Below are 13,358 nucleotides of genomic sequence, written 5' to 3'. Positions count from 1 at the left end.
TTTTAAAAAAATCCGCCAAAGCGAATTTTCCTACTGCATATTTTTTTTATTTTATTTAAATACGTAAAAATTGATTAAAAACTTTTTCAAGTAAATTAAGAAAGACATGCCAGCTCCAGACCTCAATTGAACTGATTGAAAGATTATGTCTTCATCATATGAAAATCAAGCACAATCCCTCCCGTTAGGGGTTTAGTATCATACCATCATAAAATATATGAGAAGAACATAACCCGTATCATGCCAATAACTGGTTTTAGAATAAATGTGTGTATTTCCGATGCAAAGACCCTATGAGTGAATCAATATTAATACCAAAATATGCCATCTTTAATGATCTGACAACTGTATCATAACTATATCCCTTCTGAATAAGTCTGTTTAAAGGTTTGGTTAGCTTTTGAGGTGAATGTCGACATTTTTGTGCTTTGTATAGAATATTACCATAAAAGATTGGATGTGAAATACCTGAACGTATAAGATGTTTGCATATTGATTTATATTTACGAATGATGTCCTTGTACCGATGATAAAGTTTAGTAAATGTTTTGACTAGTTTGTGATATCGAAAACCCTGGTGTAATAATTTTTCAGTAATACAGAGATTTCTTTCGTTAAAATCAAATACGTTGTTATATACACGAGCGAATCGAACATATCTTTCATGATATATTCGTTTGACTTACGGATAAAAAAAATATTTTGAAGCTATTTATAAAGCGAACTATTGCGTAAATTTGGGTAAAAGAAAAGAAATATTTTATAACACCCATAAGTATATCAAAGTTACTCTCTTAGGACATTCAAGTTTGTAACCTCAACAGTTTTAATTTTTAAACTGATCCACGCCTAGATGGATTGATTACTATTTTTTAGATCATATATATATATATATATACTTAACGATGTAAACAGCTTAAATATTCAACCACGCAAAAAGATTTGAAAAATTCCAGTATGACCGAAACAATTCGATGATCCATTTAGGAGAAATTACCTTAAAATGAGGGTTTTTTACTAATTTTTGTGATTTTGTCAATTATTTAGAAAATTATAATAGATGGGTAAAAATTGTAAATAGCAATAATGACTAGCAAAAAAAGTTCTACAATTGCATCATCACTGAAACCGTTGAATGACCTTTTATAGGTTGCACTTCTGTAAATATAGACAATGCAATTTCCCATAGGAACTCCCTTTGCGGCTAAATCTGTGCCATTTTTACTAGAAGTTTCGTAAAAAATTATATCCTAGAACGGAAAGTTGATATCCACTACTAATTTTATTAAAAAATCAAAACATAGGGCTGTGCGGCATATTTATATGCCCCGAACTTTTAAGAGTTTAAACTTATACTAAAATTCTGTACTACCCCTACCTTTACTTTGGGTCTTCCGCAGAATTCAATTATCGCCGCTACCATGTGTTTTTATACTGGTAACATTTCCAAGTTATTTCTCTATGAGATGAAACATAGAGATCATATCTGGGAACTAGTACGTTAACAAAACAAAATATCTATGAATATTATATATCTCCCCAAAAGAGGCGTGGCTTGTGAAACAACTGTATTTACGAAGTGCAACCTATAATAATCGTTGACTTCAAATGACAACTTTAGACTCATTCGTATGGCTTTGCCGATTATCTCGAAAACAAAGATAAATAATAAGATACCGTAAGCAACAAATATTACCAACCATACAATAACTACAGAATATGTCATTTGACCAAAACATAGGATGGCTTATTGAAGAGTAATTGCCCTTAAATCATAAATTTTAGCTATTTTGGGACAAAATTTATGATAGAAAGAGAAAAACTATAATACGCAAATATGATCAGCAAAACAAGATATACAACAACAAAATTTTTATCATGAGTTATATTCTTGTCTTTAATGTTTTGGAGTGATCATTGTTGAATATAAACATATATCCAGGTAGCGACAGATAGTTCATAATGCGGTGACATTAACTGTTTTCACCATATCTGATTTTACAGGAAATCATATACTTGATTGTAGTAGACCTGTTAATAGCATTGTGTGTCATATACTGGATTGCATTAAACCTCTTTAGATTGTAGTATAGTAATAAACTTGTTTACAGGCGACTCGTGATCTATTATGTTGTTTTCAAACTATAATGCTTTATTTAGTGGCAAAAGCATACGCATTGTACTGGATAACTGTAGATTTGTTTAACTGCAATAAATCAAATACCACATATGAATGAAATACAGATCATGTGTCCATGTACTTAATAATGCTCTGTTCTACGTTTTAAAGACCTTTCGTTGTCGTTTGGTTTTGTCGTAATGAGTCACACCCTAAAAAATTTGAAGGCAGAAATGTAATTAGCTGATGTAATAATTAACATGACACATGAACTTTATTCACATCAGGATTAAATAAATAGAATATACATAAAATGGGAAAAAATCGCAAAGCTAGCACCCTAAAAATAAACCCGGATGTCTTTTAATGACAAATCAGATTCCGTTTTTCCTATCACTTTCCTAAATGCTTAGATACACTCTATTTCGTAGGATACATGTTCATTCAATTCACCTCGTTTGTAGAATTTGGTTTTATGCATAACAGTATATTTGTAATAGTGCTGGAAATGTGCATACATGCAGTAAAAAGTAAATCTGCAGCATTTATCTTTTACAGTATATTAATTGTTTAAAGCTGGGGTACCGATCAAATAGCATGGAACTCACCAAATTAAAAACTGCAAGTTTTCGGTGTCACAAATACCAGTCAATATATATCTGAAACTACTATGCAAGTCTTAACAAATTAGAAACTGCAAGTACTTGCTGTCTCATTTACCAAACAACAGACGATATTTGTATCTTAAACTTATATGCAAGTCTTAACAAAATAGAAACTGTAAGTACTTGCTGTGTCATATACAAACCACGCAATAGACGATATTCTTATCTGAAACTACTATGCAAATCTTAACAATCATTCACACCATGATTTTTAGGTCTACTAATACCGCTTAAGTATCTTTACTTTTTTTGCAGAAAACTCTTGTTTCATTCACTTTGGGTTTTTTTTTTTTTTACTCTAATATTCTAATTTTTACTCTTATGTTCTATATTGATTATGGCAGCAATGTTAGCCTTAAAATGTCAAGTGACGACAAAAGATCATAATGTAAAATAACATCAAATCAATAACAAATCAATAACAAATCACTTGTTATATTGAATATTATACATGTTTATTTTAAAACAAATATCTGTAACTTGAAAACTATATTGTTAAGCTTTAATGCATTGGTTTAACATATATTCTAAAGAACAAAAATCATATGTGTTAATTAATTTTGTATCAGGTAAATGCTCTTTTTGGAAAATGCAACTCTGTTGCATCATGTAATTGTGGAATAGCCATAAGGAGTGGTAGTTCAATGTTTGTGGTAAGAACATGTGATGAAATAACGAGGTACTCAACACATACGCATCCTCCTCTAATAGAAATGAGAGCCTGTGACGATGCAACTATGACTATTGAAGAAAACGGAAACACATACACGGTGAGAAAGATTATAATGTTTTAATTGGCTAGATTGTCGCCGTCTCGGAATAATTTATCTGCAATTTAGAAAATACTCGTTGGAGGGTATCAAAAAATATCATGACAACATGCTTCAAAATCGTAGGATTTGTAACCAACTCGATAAATGGAAAATGACTTTTTGTATTTTAATCATATATCTATCAAATTGATTGTTCAAACTTCGTTTGAAACAATCGAAAAATAGTCATCGAAGTAAGAGATAATCGCCGTCCTTGCATTTTGTTGAAATAATGTTAAAAGACGTAGGGAATTACAAATCTGCTTTTGGAAAAAAAGAATACTTGCGATTTCTACAAGTCTAAACCGAATAATTGCACCTGTGCTAGCTCCCCGTTCATATATTTAATCATTAATATATAAAGAACAACTTCAAAGTATTCATGGATTCAGTCAGAAATCATACAAGGCAATGGGCTGAACGCGGAAAAATACTATTTCTGTGCCTAATACAAAAGTTGAAGAAATATTAAAAACATATTTATTATCATGATTACTGAACTCTTATTCAAAAAAAATTATATTATCTATAATCAAATTGTTCATTGACTGTTTCAGGCTATCTAGGACCACTGAATTTGAATATCAAAAAAGTTATATAACTATTAAAAAATCACTCATTTAGATGTTCACAACACATACGTCTGACAAATATTAGTTTTTTAAGTTTTGAATTACTTCAATTTTTATTTTGTTCACCAAACTTCTTGCATTTGCAACAATACAGCAAAAAACGAAAACATTTCCTCATTTAAGACCACAAATTGTCTTAAACACAGATTTTATTAAGGGAAAATATCTTTTTTTGATCAAGTATTTGCCCATATGAATTTTTTTTTATAATCTATCAGTTGGTTTGAATGGTCTCGAACGACATAGTGATTTCGTCTTTCTTTTGAATATTTTGCCATAAAAGATATGTATCAGAAAAAAATGTTGCAATTTCTCGTTGACTTAATTTAAAGAGTGTTGTTTTACTAAGATATTTAAAAGTTTTTCTAATCTCCTATGAAACATACAATAATAGAATTAATCGAAAAAGTACTTAAAATAACGTTGTCCTTAGCAACATTAAAACTTTGTTTTGTAAAAAAATCTCATTACCACTCTCATTATTTTAGAACAAACCTATAGAATAACCACCCTAGAGATGTTTTAACCACCACTCTGAGTGTGTTTGATCTATTTATATGATCTGTTGACATGAAGTATCATTTATATGTTCATGTTTTCGTACATTTATTATCTATAACTTGTTGAATTTTACAAAACGCTAAGCTCTTTCTACCCCGCGGTTTAGATTGTCCTAGCTTAATTTGGTCCACTTTTTGAAATTGTCGGTTTTTAATGTTTTATGTTTGATTTTGCTTTCCAACTTTTTTGTTCGAGCGTCACTGGTGAGTCTTATATAGACGGAAAGTGCGTCTGGTGTACACAATTATAATCTTGGTATCCTTAAATTGACGAGTTTTTATAACCACTAGGTCGATGCCAAAATTGGCGGACGTTTCGGAGGTTTTTTCTACCACTTGGGATGGATTGTTTTTTAAGTTTTTGGTTCTTAAAGCTCCTCAACTTCTTATTTGAGTTGGCCTCCATCTGTTTTTATTTAAGCGTCACTAATAAGTCCTGTGTACACGAATCGTGCGTCTGGCGTACAAAATTATAATCTTATCTGTGGAGAGCTTTTACAACCACTGGGTCGATGCCACCGCTGGTGGATGTTACCCCCATTGTTGTATCACCAGGCTAGTCAGCACGTTTGTGTTGAAATGAATATATCATTGATATCAGCTGTAAATTTACTGTTAATAGAAAGTACAACTATTCAAAACATGCAGGTTTTATTTGGTATTAAGTAGATGTGCGTCTGGTGTTCCAATCATAATTCTGGTATCTTTGACGAGTTTTTAAAACGCTGGTGGCCGTTTCTCCCTCTCCATACCACATTGGCCCCAATTCAGTATTCACCCCTTTAGCGATCAAATGAAATTTTATTGATATGTTTTTTTTCTGTAAATTTACTATTTATTATTGTTGAATTATTCGTAAAAGTCTGGTGTATTCCATCACTAGGTAAAGCAGATTTTTTTTACATTTTCGGCATTTAAAGCTCTTCGTCTACTTATTTGATTTGACCTTTCATCTAATCTGTTTTGATTTGAGAGTCACTAATGAGTTTTATGAAAACGAGATTCACGTGTAGCGTACAGAATTATTAATCTTTGGTGAGTTTTTTCTTTGTTTTTTTTATTATATTATTGTCCCACACGTCTATACAAAATATTTCTTTTTAGAATATCTGTACAGTTGATTATTATTCCCATTTGAAATATGTTCCCCTTATCTATTTAGTTATTAATTCATTTTTAAAATGGAACATTTTCGTTATTATGAAATATTTCGAAAAACATATTTTCTCTGATTAAGGTCACTTTACCTTCTGGAACGGAGATCAAATTTTCCACCTATTACTACTATTGGATGGGACACTTCATATCACATATACAGGTCAAACCATCAATACTAGATGTTGAAAATTCAGAAGGTCTGTGTGGTAGGATTACAAATGGAACTCGAAATAGTGCTGACGACTTTACTTTAAGAGATGGAAGTACATTACATCCTAGTTACTATAATGGTTACACATTTAGTAGGAACTGGAGGTAAGACCATTCATAAATGAATATATCTACGTCTCTATTTATATTCTAATGCCAGGAATAAAAATAAACATGCTTAACATAAATTAACTATATTTACATAAGGGTTCTAGAATTTAAATTGCAAGCGTTATGCGTGCGTAAAATGATTATGTTTCATGACAGAATATGCTATAATACTTAAAGAACGATTTTGACGATTTACAAAAAACCCAACATTTGATCAAACTGAAGGAGATACAGGTTAGAATGAACTTGATCTGTTTTTCTTAGGTTGTTAATATTAAAAAATCAAATCAATGTTTCCTGTTAAAACATATCCAAGTCACCAGGCTTATTGTTAAAGAGTTTGTTACGTAGTATGGTTTCCTATGCCATATTATATTTTCGTTGTTGTTTATTTACAGGGTTAAAGAAAACGAACATTTTTTTGTTGATAAACCATTAATATTAAGTGAAAATATTAATCTTCGGCAGTATTGTATCTGCGGTGATAGTACTCCAGAGAGGGAGACTTTTCGTTGTGGTTTGGAAGCGCCACTACAAAGTTGTTTATCACAAACAGCTAATGCAGGAAATTTTCATACAACTTGCTCATTATTGCGACGTAGGCGGTCGATAAATGGCAATGGAACAGTAAGTGCAACCGACAGTGATGATGTCATCGACAACAAACAACTGATTATTGCAGACGACGACGAACTAAACGGTGAAATTCCACCAGAGACAGTAAGTTTATAAGTTTTTTATGTCACAGAAGGATATGTTCTGTTTAGATTTTAAGATACCAGTATAGCCGTTTGTTCTGGAAAGAATCGTGGTTCGTTTGGCAATTGACGATAATATATCACTAGTGTAAACCCGGCACTTTTTTTTTAAATTTCAAAAATATTTTATTTGCAAAAGTAGAACAACCGATGGATATTTATATATCATTAATCCATTCAGAGCATACAATTGAATAACATTAAATAGACTAATTGTTCTGCACCCGTATATTTTATGTGAACATTCACGCCTGCATCAATTGTGATATGTAAACGCCATGCGATGGGAAAGGATTAATTGATAACTGTATCAGATTTGAAGCTTTCCGAACGTCCATTGGTAGTTTAACTGTCGCAAATTGAGTTAACCTGGTGACGCATATCGGATATTTTCGATAGTAAAACTACCGACGGACGTCTGCAAAGCCTGAAATACAATACTCATTATTTTTATGCGAAACAAACAAATCTTTCAATTTTTGTCATTATTTCGGTGTTTATTTAAGGAATGACTGTAATATTTTTTCTGTCTATGAAGAAATAACATCAAAAATGTGGTGCACACTGAATAACCCGCGTAGCGGGTTATTTTAAAGTGTGCAACACATTTTTTATGTTATTTCGAATAGACAGAAAAAATATTACAGTCATTTCTTATAATTTAATTCTAAATTCCATTTTAAACCTGAGTAAACCATGAAAAAACGTTGATAACGTCACGGTCACATGACAAAATTATGTCTATGAGCTGATAATCAAAACAACGTCAGCCAATCAGAAGACGCGTTACATCCAAAATTAAATTATTTAAGGAATGACTGTAGTACTTTTTCTGTCTATGAAGAAATAACATAAAAAATGTGGTGCACACTGAATAACCCGCGTAGCGGGTTATTTTAAAGTGTGCACCACATTTTTTATGTTATTTCGAATAGACAGAAAAAATATTACAGTCATTTCTTATAATTTAATTCTAAATTCGATTTTAAACCGGAGTAAACCATGAAAAAACGTTGATGACGTCACGGTCACATGACAAAATTATGTCTATGAGCTGAGAAACAAAACAACGTCAGCCAATCAGAAGACGCGTTACATCCAAAGTTAAATTATTTTTGATTAAACGAAAATTTCGCGAAATGATGTTATCTTCTTTTGAACCTAAGCTAGGTGACGTCATTTGTCAATTTGATTTAAAGAAGAGTTTTAGGTGCAAAAGGTCAGTTTTTTGCTTTTTATTGGAGAAATTACGTGGCTATACATTCATGAATCAAATGTTGGCTTCCCTTAGTTACTGACATGTAGAAGATAATTTTACGCTGATTGTCATCCAGCCAGAACCACTTATACAAAATAATTGCTTTAGAAGGAATGTTAACGCGCAATGTTAAGCTGGCAATGGGATGCTTGGAATCATCACGTTCGTCATAAATTCTAATTTCAAGTTATCCAAATAAGTGTATACCCCCCTACAAAATATGATGCAGACTTTAGTTTCGATAGTGTCTTTTTATTTCAAGTTAACCATGATATACGAGTTGCAAGAATGCGTTGAAAAGGAAGGTTATTGAGTGACAGTGCTTCATCAATATATTATAAAGTGAAATTAATGATTATCATGTCTTTGAGAAGGATTTTTTTTAAGTCTGTTTGATAACACGACAGACAGCTGGAGTGAACAAAATAAGTTCCCATTAGAATATATACCGACTATTTATTGAAAATCAATCCACCTGTCGATCAAAAAGTCATTTTGAAGATTTTGTCGGTTTGTTTGTTGTTGAAAATTTTTATCATTTATTTTTCCTTTGGTTTGATGTGTAGTTGGCTACTTTGCAAGCATATCCCTTATTATTTTTATATGAAAAAACATGCTTTAATTTAATAACATCAGCTGTCTGCATACACATCATTCGTTTTTAGAACACTGAATGGCCAGCAGGTTGGACAAAGAATTTGGCCCAATCAACCTGTGAATCAAATTTAAAGAAAGAAATACTTGAAGAAGCACTGGAAGTTGCACATACTTCAATTGATGGTTATATCAAAACGTGCATGTCCGATATTCAGGTAAGTATCCAAAGCAAATTGTTGCTTATAATTTAGGGTAAAACAGCGATACAAACAAGAAAATGTTATATTTTTGTTTCGTTGTCAGTTTTTATGGAATTTCCTTTTTTTGAATGTACCTTGAATATTTTTGTTATGACATTTTTTAAGTGCGTAATAGATTTTGTACTTTTGGATGTGAGTGTCATGCAATCCATCACCCTCCAACGCATATCATAAATCGTTATCTATATTGAAAGCAGTTCAGATTCACACCCATAAACCAAATAGATATTCTTATTTTTCTTTACTAGAGAGACTGCTAGAAACGAAGGAAAAACAAAGTTTTAGTCCAAATAAGCAATTCCGACTTTTTGTTCACCAAGCTTTCTTCGCAATACATAAAAAAATCTTTTTTATTGCTTTGGAACATTGCCTGTGGTCATTTTTTTTCTAGTTTCACTTGATTTAAATGAATTGAAAAATAACATTTGTTTATTTCAATATGCAGTTCATTGTATTAGTACCTTATTTAATTTTATCATGAAAATGTTACGTAGTTTATCAATGAAACATTAATTTTCAGTTGGCAGGAGACACCCGATTTCTTCAGGACACCATTTCTACTGTTCGTCAGACTGTATATTCCGAAATTGTGAGAAACCAGTCATTGTTTACAAGAAATAACACAAATGACACAACGTCAGATTCAACAATGTCTGTTGCAGAAATGTTGCTTAGTGGACTTTGTAGCAACAACTGTAGCCAAAACGGAGAATGTCAAAATGGTAACTATATTTTATAATTTGGTTATCAAAATTGAGAATGGAATTACACTACATGCTAATTCATTATGCGATTGAAAATAAATGAAATTGTAAACACGGAACAGGGTTATAACAAAGTATACTTATTTGTTATAAATGATAAACAAAATGCATTCTGTTACATTCTCTTATCATTGGATATATGAAGGTGCATTCCTTTTTAATTCATACTACATATCTTGAATTTAAATAGAGTGACAAGTAACCTAATGCAAAAGCTGATAGCTCATTCAAGATTTCGCAATTGTGTTTTGTTTGCTAACCGTCCAGTTGCAAATATGTCATGCATAATAGAGACGAGAAAATTTACAATTTACACAATAGAAAGATTATCAATGTAGGACACTGGGTTAAAAGACTGGAATCGCTCCATATGAGTCATCGGTTCCCATTTCGACCGGATGTGGCGAGTATAAATCATCCCCACAGCCAAATGTGGCTCCCAATTTAAACGAGGGTTTTGCTGCAAGACGGAACAACTCAAATGAAATAAAAAGTAAAATAAGCCCAGAAAAAGATAAATGCAAAATTCTACTTCAAATTAGATTCCTTTGATGTTATATTTCACATTAACTCAAAGTTTATCAAATTGTTTAAGGGATATGCAAGTGCAATACCGGTTTTGGAAAGGAAGATTGTTCAGAAGACCTGTCCACGCCTCCATCAAACATAAGTATACCACTGAACGGAATATGCAATACAAGAGAGAGATTGTGTGCCAAAACAAATATTCAAGGCGTTTTCAGTTCAAGGAACATAACATGTCTATCGCGACATTTTCAGGTAAATAAAAGGATTTAGCAATAAAAAATTTAAATAAACATAAATATGTCGTGTCACAATCATGCATCTTAATCTAAACGAAATCAACTCATATACCGAACTGTTATGTTAATTATATCATATATACTGTGAATTTCTTGTTTAATTTAAAGTTCGTAAATAAACTCATCATAGATACCAGGATTGAAATTTTATATTAACGCCAGACGCGCGTCTCATCCACAAAAGACTCACCAGTGACGCTCGAATCAAAAAATATTAAAAAGGCCAAACAAAGTACGAAGTTGAAGAGCACCGAGGACCAAAAATTCCTAAACGTCCCGCCAAATACAGCCAAGGTAATCTATTCCTGAGGTAGAACAGCCTTAGTATTTCAAAAATTCAAAGTTTTGTTAACAGTTAATTTATAATTATGAACATAGCAATGATAACTCAAGTCAACACAGAAGTGCTGACTACTGGGCTGGTGATACCCTCGGGAAAATAAATCTCCACCAGCAGTGGCTGTTACACTCTGTTTTACATCCTGAATTTTATTTCCGAAAATGATTTTTAAGTATCTAACATACTTATTGTCATATATAAATATAAGAAGATTTGGTATATAAGATATGTTTATAATAAAAAAAAATGTTGTGTTTAAGAACGTGAAGTATGATCTATTTATATACATGATTTGGATCACCGAATTATAATAAACACTGGGAAATCAGTTTGAAATCTATTGTAACAAGAGATAGGTGTTAACAAAAGGATATTATGGGTAAACTTTAATGAGACAGCAATCCAAATGACAATGTAACTGAAAGATATATAGAGGTCGACATACTATTTTCAACAAGTTTGACTGTGTCTATACAGTTATGTAAAACTCATAATCGCCCGAAAAAACAAAAGTTCACAAGACTCACAATCTCTGACTTAAATCATTAAAGACCCGATAGGGTATAGGATGTGATTGATTAATTTTAAAATCATTAGTGTACACAAATGAACATTTGTAATCTTTTGGAATTAGATAAGGAATGATGGGTCTTGGAACTATACTGCTAGTCAACAGATGTACGCTGCTGAATATAAGAATACGTATCTAGTTGCATGTGATCTGCCTTCATCTGGACGACGAAAGAGATCACTTTCAACAACAGTGATAGCAGATGGATATGAAATAAATTTGTCAAATGATGGAACTAACTTTGGCGAAGACGTGAAAATCATAATTTATGACCAAGATTGCTTTTCCTGTGACATTGCAAATCTGTCATGCGTCTCTCTGGTAATGTAAACTTATCATTCACAATTGTCAAAACCTTCCCGTACCACTTCCAAACTATAAGAAATTTCAATTTGATTGTTAGAAACATCTGAATACATTAATATACAGCATATTACAAATGAAAACAATACTCTATAAATTGCAAGCTTCCGAATCGCTTTTCTAAATTTACCGTCACCAGGAACACTCTGGTGGAATGAAACTTAAAGTTTTTAATCAGTTCTAAATATAAACGAATAATTTAAAATAATTATGACTATAATAAGAACTGGCAACTCGAACCCTCTTACCTGTTTTCCATTGATATAAAAATAAGTTTAACTCGTCCGGTATCCAGGTTGAATGTTCTTATTGTCTTGTTCCTATGATGATTAAATATCCACATCTTTTCACTTTCACTTAATTAAATCCGGGAAGACGTATAAATAGGGGAATAAGATATTGACAATTGTACTTTTCTTTGATTGATGAATTTGATTGCCCCCTTTGTAATTTCCTCTTTTTAAAACCAATTCAAAACTTGAGGTTTAATAATTGAACGAAGGTATATAAATCAAGAACTCTTATAGTAAATAGGCAGAGGATAAGATACTCTGAAGCAATCATGATTTCTTTATTTTCCTCGATTTTTTGTTTTGATTGTTCTTGAGAAAACTTCATTGTTACTACATGTACAAGTATATAGTATTGTATTCCCTTTCTTTATCTCATAAATACATATAGTATTTGAAATGCATCGAGAAAAAAATAACAATGAATTTGATATGTTGGTACAGGATTCATGTCCAGACAAGTTAACTTCTGCTTCTCAAACCAGCTCTATTGAAATTGAGGGAGGAGGTAGTAGTCCAGCTACGACTGATACTGTATCAAGTACGACAACTAAAGCTAAGACGTCGACAAACATGAAGACGACAACAATCCCTTCAACATCAACTCCTTTCATTGGTAAGTTTTGAAGGCAAACTTTCATCTTAATATATATTTTGATAATAACTAAGAAGCAAACAAACGTGTTGCAGGTATTTGAAGACTAGTGAACCATCAACCGAATACGATGAATATACAATCTGGTAACTTTTCGAATGATTCCTACTCTTCTTTATAACTCTTGTGAAGAAGTTGTGTAAGGAGCACCCCTACTAACGAAACCCATGCACCGTGAAAATACGAGAGAAACGTATCAATTAAAATATGTAAATGTCATATGAAGGGTAGGCTACGGCTGAAAATGAGATGTTGTCATAACCGGATAGAGGACACCATCGGTAAAATTACAGAAAATAACTATCGCTAATTTGTTGTGACACAAACACATGGTATCGGTCAGTCAATTCGTAAATTAAGTAGTATCGATTTTATTCGTTCTTCTTTATAACTCTGTAGAAGAAGTTGTGT

The 13,358-nt window shown here is 31.8% G+C and overlaps 1 protein-coding gene across 1 annotated transcript in view; it reads left to right on the top strand.

Annotated features, from left to right (window-relative positions):
• The window catches only part of LOC127733521 (uncharacterized), a 30,265-nt gene that overhangs the window by 14,699 nt on the left and 2,208 nt on the right, over positions 1-13,358 (top strand). Inside the window, exons 7-14 of the mRNA XM_052242873.1 lie at positions 3,354-3,554; positions 6,026-6,261; positions 6,666-6,987; positions 8,949-9,095; positions 9,661-9,862; positions 10,500-10,684; positions 11,703-11,960; positions 12,737-12,908. Coding sequence (XP_052098833.1) covers positions 3,354-3,554; positions 6,026-6,261; positions 6,666-6,987; positions 8,949-9,095; positions 9,661-9,862; positions 10,500-10,684; positions 11,703-11,960; positions 12,737-12,908 — 1,723 coding nt within the window. The remainder of the gene's footprint in view (positions 1-3,353; positions 3,555-6,025; positions 6,262-6,665; positions 6,988-8,948; positions 9,096-9,660; positions 9,863-10,499; positions 10,685-11,702; positions 11,961-12,736; positions 12,909-13,358) is intronic.

This window comes from Mytilus californianus, unplaced genomic scaffold (genome assembly GCF_021869535.1).
Source record: "Mytilus californianus isolate M0D057914Y unplaced genomic scaffold, xbMytCali1.0.p SCAF_3, whole genome shotgun sequence".
NCBI classification, from domain to species: Eukaryota; Metazoa; Mollusca; class Bivalvia; order Mytilida; family Mytilidae; genus Mytilus; species Mytilus californianus.
Note: the sequence above shows the minus strand (reverse complement) of the source record. Positions and strands in the feature narration are given on the sequence as shown.